Source organism: Urtica dioica, chromosome 7, assembly GCF_054948205.1.
Source record: "Urtica dioica subsp. dioica isolate 48M chromosome 7, U.dioica_male_clone48M_v1_H2, whole genome shotgun sequence".
NCBI lineage: Eukaryota > Viridiplantae > Streptophyta > Magnoliopsida > Rosales > Urticaceae > Urtica > Urtica dioica.
The window spans coordinates 32,159,114-32,169,903 of record NC_142762.1 but is presented as its reverse complement, the minus strand read 5'-3'; the positions used below and the strand labels follow the sequence as shown (position 1 = coordinate 32,169,903).

The 10,790-nt window shown below is 32.9% G+C and overlaps 1 protein-coding gene across 1 annotated transcript; it reads left to right on the top strand.

The window, feature by feature from the left end:
- The first annotated feature begins 3,514 nt into the window (after positions 1 to 3,514).
- On the top strand, positions 3,515 to 7,831 carry LOC149390857 (signal peptide peptidase). The gene is made up of 12 exons (XM_089620680.1): positions 3,515 to 3,691; positions 3,913 to 4,020; positions 4,771 to 4,886; positions 5,000 to 5,151; positions 5,241 to 5,326; positions 5,591 to 5,718; positions 5,894 to 5,944; positions 6,053 to 6,139; positions 6,253 to 6,322; positions 6,749 to 6,885; positions 7,041 to 7,118; positions 7,584 to 7,831. The coding sequence occupies exons 2-12, from the start codon at positions 3,981 to 3,983 to the stop codon at positions 7,653 to 7,655; spliced, it is 1,017 nt and encodes a 338-aa protein (XP_089476806.1). The 5' UTR covers positions 3,515 to 3,691; positions 3,913 to 3,980; the 3' UTR covers positions 7,656 to 7,831.
- The last annotated feature ends 2,959 nt before the right edge of the window (positions 7,832 to 10,790 follow it).

The window sequence follows — 10,790 nt, the reverse complement described above, 5'->3', positions numbered from 1 at the left end:
CCACGCATGTCTGCGCGGCACACGAGGCACGTGGTGCGCAGCTACATTGTGCGTGGCTGCAACGCGAGCGAGTGTGGGTTTTTTCGTGGCCCGACCCTTCGGCCTCCGAATTCGGGATTCAACACGGAATTCTTCGTAAGCCACGAGAAATTTAATAATTTCTAAAAACCACCAACAACAAATTGCCTCACAAAAATAACCGTTTTTCGTGACTGCGAAATTGGCAGGAAGAATTCTGACGCTTGTCGGTAATGGTAGTTGACACATATGGAAGAAATAGTTTCTGCATGTTTGGTTTATTTATTTATCCATTAAATCTGAGCCGTTAGATATAAAATCCAACGGCCATATTCAGTCTGCCACTGAAGCTCCGATCTTAACAGAAAAATATTTATGTTTCCGTAATCGTTGGAAATTTGAGTCATCGGAAACGGTTCTTCCGATACCTTTCAATAGCTAGGATGACGACAGACCTAATCATTTTAACTTTTAGTTTATTTTGGTCAATCCAATACAAATATATGACATTGAACCATGATAAATTTGCTAATGCAAGTCTTTTACTTTAGTGATAAAATATATTTTCATTATTTTTATAAAATTTGGTTGTTGCATGTTAGAGAATAGACACAAATGTTTCGACGTGCTCTTCATTTTCTTATCACCAAAAGGATCATTATTTTTTGCTCGACCAAACTTAGTATTTAATTTAATTCTTGTACTAAATGCTAGGATGTACAAAACCGAACATAAAATCGGATAAAATCAATAATCGAATCGATTCAGAACCGAAAATCGGTGTCACGTTATATAACCAAAATTTGGATTCGAATAACCAATCCAATTTCAAAAACTCAACCGGATGTCGGTTTAAATTTTTAAGAAATCTGATATCAGATATTTAATCTATTATTTTTTATTAAAAAATAAAATAAAAATAAATATTCACGTTACGATTATATGATTCATTTTTGCTCGAATTTTTATCATTGGAATAATTTTATAACCGGTATGGATTTAAAAGTTAGTTTCATAGTGATCATAGATTTTAAAACCTTGATAATCGAAGTTTGAGAATCCAATAACCAAGTAATCGAATTTTTAAAATAGGATATTAAGACTGGGTATTAGTTTTAAGAAATTGGATAACTGAATATTTGAATAACCGAATTTTTGTTTTGGACAAAATTGGACCGGTTATTGGAACAAATTTTTTATAACAAAATATTCGGATTTAAATATAAAAAATGGAAACAAATCTTATCTATCCAGTTTCAGCCCTACTAAATGTAGGTTATGAGTGATTTTTTCAATATTAACAATAAATTACCTTCATAGACATATGCGTACATAGGTGCCTCGCTATAAGTAGTTATATAATTATTGTTGTCTTGCATGTTTTCAAATTGTTAATCATTTTAAGGCATTCTAGCGAACTAGTCAAATTGAAACGTTGAAATTTAAATTTACCTACAGCTGAATAAGTTTGAGTCAAATAACCATTTGCTGATGTGTCAAAAAATTTAGCACGTAAAAAACTCGATTTGACCCTACATAAAAAAACGTCCATTTTAATTTATTAATTGTAAAAAATTAAAAAAGGAAAGAATCTCGGTAAATATGTCACTACCTCCTACAACTCAATTTTAATTTCTAACAAAAGAATAATATTGAAAACAAAAACGATGAACATAAAAAAACTTAGAAAACGAATTAACTGCTAAAAAATCTAGAAAAAACCTCTAGTCGAAGATGAACTATATAAGATTCAGAAGTAAGAAGTTGGGAAAACAACATATACAAAACGTTAATTAACTTTAATTAATAGAAATTTACAGACGATTATGGCGAGGTTCTCCTCTCCTCCTAAATCGATGTAAGGTGATTTTGCGCCTCCGCTGGCCGACGAAGAGGTCCTCCTCCCTCGGAGCCCAAATAACGTGAAGCTCGACACATGCAAAGAGCTCTGGCACCCTCGGAGCCCAGATCTAGTTGCGCAACACTCGACAGAGGAGAAGAGCTCCGTAACCTTTAGAACCCAGATTCGACGAAATTCCACAACAATAGATATGAGTTTTCAGCCAACACTAACTCTTGAATCTCTTGTCGCCATGAATCCATAGGACTTGGGGTCACTCAATTTCGAGTTCATATGAGGAAGATATAATTTTTTGAAGTTCTGAAGAAAAAAGCGAAGAGAGAGAGAGAGAGAGAGAGAGAGAGAGAGAGAGAGAGGGAGAGAGATGAAAATGAGAGGAAAAAGTATGCGATTCAATAAAAAGAAAGAGAAAAATAGGAGAGAGAACGAGAGATCTTACCAATAAGAGATTTAAATTTGATTTTTTTTTTGTTGAAAAATAATATTTAAATAACTAATTAAATAAGAGTAATAAGGTTCAAAAATAATATTTAATTAATAGTTTATAAATTAAGTCAAATTAAAATTCTCACGTTTAAAGTGGTTTAGTTGGTGATAAATCTCGTAATTTAAAATTAAATTATCTTTATAATAAGATGTTTTATTCTTAGGAAGAGAGTAACAGAAATATATTATTCAAAATAGATACAGTAATTTTTTTTTTTTTAATGTAATAGTTAAGTTTGGATAGCAAGACCTTCATGTGGGAAGTAAACTTAATGTTGTAGATTATAAGAAATAAAACACTACCTAGTTGTTTAAAGCGTTCTAATTCCAAACTCAAAACCATGATGTTATAGTTCTTTATACCCCCAAATTTCAACATACCCCATTATTCAATCTTTCGAATAGATAAACCAATTTTCATATAGTGCTAAGGTTTGTCTACATACTATTTTATGTTAACAACTTCGTATTAATGGGATTAAGCATGCTTGGGTACTTTTTTTTAATAACTTATCGGCCACTCTTTCCTTGGTACGAATATGAGCAACTTTAAAGAATGTATTAATTTTTCATCTAGTTTAAGATAAACGTGATACATCATCACAACACACACAGCCAAAAAATCCTAGTATCACATAAAATTAAACATATAAGTGGTACACAAATAATATTATAGTTTAGAAAAAATGATACATGAGATCATATTTCAATACCGTAAATTGAAATGTAGAGTGTAGACTTCCAAAGGAAGGAATCATAGTATCACGAAAAAAGAAGGATATTTTTAATGGTCTAAGAGTTGACGTGGCGACATGGTATTGGCTGAACTGCGACATTCGACGTGGCTTGGCTAATAGGTGGATATCCAATTCTGCGTCAACTCTTTGGCCGGCGTACTCTTAAATCTTAATCGGATAGAAGAGGAGATCGCAGCTGAAAACTCCCGTGAGGTAAAATAAAACGTGGAACTACTCATTATGGCATATTATAACCGTCACTGACAAATTAAATCTTGACACGTGTTGGGAGACCCCACTTTCAACGTAAATCCCTTATTTTTCATTGGCTGTTACGAAACCCTACGTGACGAAGCTGTATGTAGCTCGCCACTGCGTGAACTTTTTCTCTCAATCTAATAAAGGATTCAACTTTCGACTATGGATTCTCTGATCTCTCTCTCTCTGTAAAAAAAAAAAAAAAAAAAGAAGAAACCCTAGTAAGTCTGAAAATTATTTAGATTTCTAATTCACTCTCGACATCTCTTATTCATCTCCGATCTGTACGAGAGAGAATTAGTTAGGACTGTTTGTGTCTCTCCACCAACTGGTACGAATGATCTCTCTCACTCTTTCTCTCCACCTTAGAAATGTTTCTATAATGCAAGTTGATGATGTGTGGAATGTATAAAGGTGTAAAATTTTCGATTTTTTTTCCCCTCTGTGTGCGGTGCGATCGAGATTCATGTTGGGGCTTCCCTTGTTCATTTCGTTTCGATTTAGTAAAATTTCAGATTTCATGACGCGGTTTCAATTTGGCTGTTTTTACAGGATTTTGGTATCGGAGGAGGCGATTCTTGGATCAGATTTCATTAATTTATAGAATTGATAGAGTAGCGATGAAGAACGGTGAACGTTTGGCGAATCTTGCCTTGGCAGGTCTGGGCATTTCTTTAAAAGTGTAATTTTTTAAAATGATATTGGCAGAATATGGATATGTGAATTTCTTGTTTGCTTCGTGATGTGGGTCATATTTGATTTAAAGTTAGAATCTCTTATGTGTAATGGGATGGAAAAATTGTCAAGGTTGAGAATTTTTACATTTCCCCTACTTCGAAATGAATGTATATCAAATATTTCCTGACGTTAGACGGTCAAAAAGTTTTCTTTTGATGTAAAAATAAAGAATCGTCGAATGGGAATGATCGGCAATATAGTTTATTTTAGGACAAATTCAGTACATGTCATACTATGCAGTGTGTAGTTATTTCTTGGAAAAAAAATTGAAGTTACACAAGTAGTCAAGAACCATGTTAGCGATATGCGAATGAGAAAAAAAAATGATATCTTTCTCTTTGATTGCACCGGTTATGTGAAAATTGAAATATTCGTGCATGTTCTTCCCTCTCTTATTAAGTTAATCCCTTGGCTCTGGAAGGTGTTCAGAGTCGTGTGTTTTTCCACGAGGTGAAGGACACTCATTTAACGTCACTTTGATGATGGCTCGTCATTGAGTTTGGTTGATCGTTTTAAAAATTTGATTTGTTTTTCTTGGACGTGCGCGGTGTACCAGTATTGTTAAGCGGTTCCAAAAGGCGAAAAACAGCGTGTTTCGCTACATTTCTGCAGTACCCATTTTTGCCTCGGGTTTTCCCTCAAAACTGAAAGGGCACTATTTTTTCGCTGCAGGTCTAACGTTAGCGCCACTTGTTATGAAGGTAGATCCAAACTTAAATGTAATTTTGACCGCATCCCTCACTGTTTACGTGGGTTGCTATCGATCGGTGAAACCTACTCCACCTACAGTAAGTACAATACACGTTTTCATAGAGCTGTTTTTTTTTTTTTTTTTTTTTTTTTTTTTTTTTTTTTTTTCACAACCACATTCGTATTTATGGATGGACGTTGATTTTTGCAGGAAACCATGTCGAATGCACATGCCATGCGGTTCCCTTTAGTAGGGAGTGCGATGTTGTTATCACTGTTTTTACTCTTCAAGTTCTTATCCAAGGATTTGGTTAATGCCGTATTAACGTGCTACTTCTTTGTACTGGGGATCATAGCTCTTTCGTATGTTCTGAACCTATTGCTTTCTAAAGAAAACGCCATTCATATGTCTCTGTGTTTTGCATATCAATTCTCACTTCTGATGTTTGCAGGGCAACCCTCTTACCTTCCATCAAGCGTTATTTACCTAACCGATGGAATGATGATGTTATTCTATGGCGTTTCCCATATTTCAGTTGTACGTTATCTTCTTCCACTCGACTTTAGTTGCTTTTGTTATCTATACCAAATTCTTGTAGTTCTAAATACAGTGCAAACAACTTCACATTCTTATATCACTGTATTTGTATCTAAATTCTGATCATGTAATTTCCATTTTTTCAGAAATGTTTTCGTATCAAGCTAATATTAATTTATTTTTAAGACGACAGTATATTGATGACCATACAATGCTTGCATAAAAATGCAGAATGTTCCCTTACCTTATGTATATCTTACACAGCTTTGGAGATCGAGTTTACAAGATCTCAGATTGTTGCTGCAATTCCCGGAACCTTTTTCTGTGCATGGTATGCTTCAAAGAAGCACTGGCTTGCTAACAATACTTTGGGCCTTTCCTTCTGCATTCAGGTCTGACATCTTTAGTCCCATCTGAAACGTCTCATCTATCTTATATATAGGAATGTGATTCTGAATATATTTATTTGTTATCTTCTGTTTAGTGTACTACATTTTGAAATGCCATATTTCTTTTCGTGCACCGCAGAATTGGTAAAAGAATTTTTTTTTTTATATTTATTTTCAGGGAATCGAAATGCTCTCGCTTGGGTCGTTTAAAACTGGTGGAATCCTCTTGGTAATTGTTTGCTCTTCTTGAATGTGAAAATATTTTTCCATCTTTTTATATCTGCATGGTTGGCGTATGTCCTTGCTTATATATTTGCACGCTCTCTGATTATTGCAGGCTGGACTTTTCGTGTATGATATATTCTGGGTTTTCTTCACTCCAGTGATGGTTAGTGTCGCAAAATCGTTTGATGCGCCTATCAAGGTTAGTATACCATCAACATTCATTAATTTTGTTTTTAAAGAATTTATGACTCCTGTGAGAAGAAAATGTAAAAGGAAATAGATTGCAACTGAGGCTTCTTGCTCTTCCTGTAGCTTCTCTTCCCTACAGCAGATGCTGCAAGGCCGTTCTCTATGCTTGGACTCGGTGACATTGTGATCCCTGGTTAGTTTTTCAAGCTTTCTCTTTCTGAAATTTACTGGTGACTATAATTATATCGTACTATTCATCGATATAATCAACGTCAACGCTATATGACCAATATATTAATTATCAAGGATTGTTCTGGAAAGATAAGTAGTAATGGAAGGCTGTCCTGTAATAGGAAACAGAAATGGACGTGTGGATCTGATTAAAACACGTACAGTTGATATCTTGCATTTGGCTGTCGAGCAATATATTTCTAGTTTTTTTTAGCTTTGGTATTTAAATTTACTGTATCATGGATAAAATGGGAACAACGCTGTATTCAATTACCGCTATGACTTGTTTTTTTACATGCATATTTGATTGAGGCCTTACTATTCAATGCAAGCAATATTTCATTAAACTGTTGATCACATACAGCACATTATGTATTTTTTCCGACAGGAATTTTCGTTGCCTTGGCTTTGAGATTTGATGTGTCCCGAGGAAGAGAGAGCCAATATTTCAAGAGCGCGTTTATGGGCTACACAGCTGGTTTAGTTCTAACTATTGTAGTAATGAACTGGTTTCAAGCTGCTCAGGTGAGTGACCAAAACAACCACCTTATTATTGTCCCTAAGTTTGTGGCAGTCGATATAAATGGAATTTATTTTTCTTTATACTTGAAAAGAAATTAGTCCTTTAACTTCCTCGATTGACTTTTAGTCTTTTGTTGCATCTTCAACTGTGGTTTCAGCCGGCACTGTTGTATATCGTCCCAGCTGTTATTGGATTTCTGGCCGTCCATGTTATCTGGAATGGTGAAGTCACACAGGTCTGTTTTTCTCATTGATACCTGTTTATGTTCTTCACCGCTGTTTCATTGTTGAATTTATCCGATAATATATTGATTTTACCAATGGGTGTCGTCTTTAGGCCTAAAATGGAAAAAAAAAAAAAGAACTTACAAACTCCAATTTTTTCATTCTAGGTAGTTTTTGTCATACCTTCGTCTTGAGTTATGTCTTTCATTTCTTCAAGTATTATCAACTTCTGTTATTACTTCTATGTGTAACGCTTCATACCTTGTTCAAATGTAAAAAATAACCAGCCGCAGGTTATTTTATTGAACCACGCGGGTTAGCCATTTGGTATTTATTTACTTAGCATTTTTTTTTTTTTTTTTTTTTTTTTTTTTTTTTTTTCTTTCCATACCCAGCGTTGTTCGAGTCATTGGTTAAAAGTATTTCAGCACATGAATTGAAAGAAAATCTGATTTAATTTAATTTCATGTTTTCAGTTGTTGGCGTTCGACGAGTCAAGCACGCAAGAAGAAGAGGAATCAAACTCCAAAGAAAAGAAGGACGAGTAATTGAAATTCAAAACTCTAAACACTCAAAAGACAAATACCCTTTCTTTCTTTCTTTAGTACTTTAGGCCTAATCTGGGCTAGTTTATGCAACAACGTTCTGTTCTAACAGATTTTTGAATGAGTAAGAAAAATAATATTTACGTTTATATAACGATGACTACTGTCATTTTTTCTTCCATGTTTCCTTCTTTTCTACAAAATGGGGACCCAGATTCGTGTTTCCTAACAGACTCGAATCTGTCTTTTCCCTTATATAAATACACTCTTTCATCCAAATATTTACACCATCTAACTCATTTTCTCTCAGAATTTCTCATTTCCTTCTAAATTTAAACCCCAGAAATATGATCAAGTAATCTGCCTCCTACGTCTTCCCTATATGGCCGCCAAGAGCACTGAAACTACCACTGCTTGTTGTTTATTGCGAAAAGTTGTTCACCTTGACTCGACTTCTGCAATTTACAGACACCAAACATAAGAGACCAAACATAGAGAAATGATCTCAACTACTAGCAACTTTGATACTATGGACTAAAATAGTAGTAATTATATTTTTGGACACTTTTACTAGTAATTACAATTGTTGTTAATTGTAGACTTATAAGTCTATAGTTTTTGACAATTGTATATTTTTATGTCTACAGTTATTTGTAAGTGTCCAAAAACATAATTTCTTTTATTTTTGTCCAAATTATTAAAATTGCTAATAGTTAAGGTCATTTCTCCAAACGTTGTAAAGCCCGGTTCGTTGATAAAGGCTATTCATGTCGTTGCTGGCTTGGAAATTGGGTCTACAAGATTAAATCTAAATTTGATTGATATATAGAAGGATTAAAAGGCCCAACTTGTTGCTAAAGCTATTCCCAAGAGTGCCACATGAATTGTGAACATGACGACTATTGCGAAGATGATTGTAGTTATTTTGTTTGTTGGTGGAGAATACCTAAGCATAAAAAACACATTCTTTTATGGCGATTCTCATGAAAATTTTATATGACACCTCTTTCAGATGTTGTACACAATCTAGTCGCGTCTGCAATCTTCGTAATGAGTTTTATGGTCTCAAACAAGCACTCCGTAAAAAGTTTGAGAAGTTCTCCATAATGATCACCTCGTTTTATTTCATATATAGTCATCATGATTCAATATTGTTCGTCAAACGTACTAGTGCAAGTCGCATATCTAATCCTTGTACGTTTATTATTACTGGTGATGATTATCGTGGAATCGAATTCTTTAAGTGTTACTTTGACTCGTTTTAAAAGACTTGTTTTCTATGTTAGTTTATGAGCATTGAAGTTGCCTCTCTCAGTTAAGGTATATTGGCTGATCTCTTTAAGCATGCACGTCTAACCGAGAATCGGACCTTTGATACTACCGTTGAGATTAATACTCCCCTTGAGACTAACGCTCGAGAGATTCTCTACCGTTGAGATTATACCATACGATTGTAGGCAGTTTATCTTATTGTGTCTTGCTCATTGCATGGCGTTTCATGTGGTTTTATATAAATTGGTGTTGAAAAAAAATGTGATTTCGGATAGTCTTCTATTTATTGGAGAATACTCTCAGTCTAATAGAAAGTTCAAAGATTCAGTCCATTGAAACGAATTGAATTTTTTTGGTCACCAACAATAACAGTTGAAATAGTGATCTAATTTTAGACCACAGATACTAATAAACTAATCGTATATCGTAATTATGTTCAGAGTTCCTCATACACACGTCTTCTTAAGAGTTACAAGTCTTAATTTTTTTATAAACAGAAAATAAACTTTTTTAATCGGAAAATGGGCAAATGCCTCAGGTATGTTATTTCGACAAATGCAACACCAAGAAAATAAGCAGTGGTGGATAAAAATACAAAAGGCAAATTTATGTATACGCAATGTATCAAAAAGAAGGATCAAAATAACTCATTTAGAGCCACATAAAATATTTTTTTTTTTGGTTACCGTATATATATATATATTATTGTTCTTTTTATTTTTTTATGAATAATTATTGTTCACAAGCATGAAGCAGCCATTATACCGTAGAAATTGTACCGCTTAATTTATGTAATGTCACCCACATGGATATCCTAGGTAGACGTTGATCTGAATGTGACACTCCTTTTAAAAAAAAAAAAAAAATGTGACACTCAAACCTCTAGCTGTCTCTCTCTCTTGGATATCCTAGGTAGACGTTGATCTGAATGCGACACTCTCTCTCTCTCTCTCTCTCTCTCTCTCTCTCTCTAACACACACACACACACACACACACACACACACACACACACACACACGTTCAAATGCGCACATGTAGTTGATGGAATGACTTGTACACGTTACTGAATCGTCTGCTTCATCTGTTTATTTTTTTTTCAAGTACTCGCGCGTTTGTCTATATTTATATATTCTTCAAAATTATTGTAATTTGTTTCAAGTTTTAACATATATATACGTCATTTTTTTAGTCACACCAAATTTGATGTAATTTTTACATCAAATATATATATATATATATATATATATATTTATTTATTTCAATGGACATTACACTATATCTTACACTAGAGAGAATATTCTAATAATATATTTTGTATTAGGCTTTTTAATCTAAGATTTTTTAAATTAAGTGTCTTAATTTTATTAGTTATTTGTAATGTCTAATTACATATATAAAAGTATAATTGTATTTATTTATTAATTATGTGTAACATACAGTATAAATCAACCATATATATTTCAAAATAAAAATTGTAATTAATAAAATTGAAAAATTAATAAATTTCATTATATAGATAATAAAACATTTTTGGGGAATAAATAAAAAATTATTAAAAAAATTAAATATGAATTATTAATTAATTTCATTACATAAATATTACAATATTTTTTTTAAATTATTGGCTTAATTAAAGTGGTATTATAAAAATTAATTTGAATTATAAAAAAAACTCCAAACAGTTAAAAATATATTGATTAAACTTGGATCAATTAAAATATGTACTTTTAATTAAGGATTATGAATTAATTAGAGTATAATAGTAATTAATTATTTAGTGCAATATTTACACAAAATAAACAATGTTACACTAAAATTGATGCAACATTGTTCATTTGGTGTAAAAGTTACACAAAATATAAAGT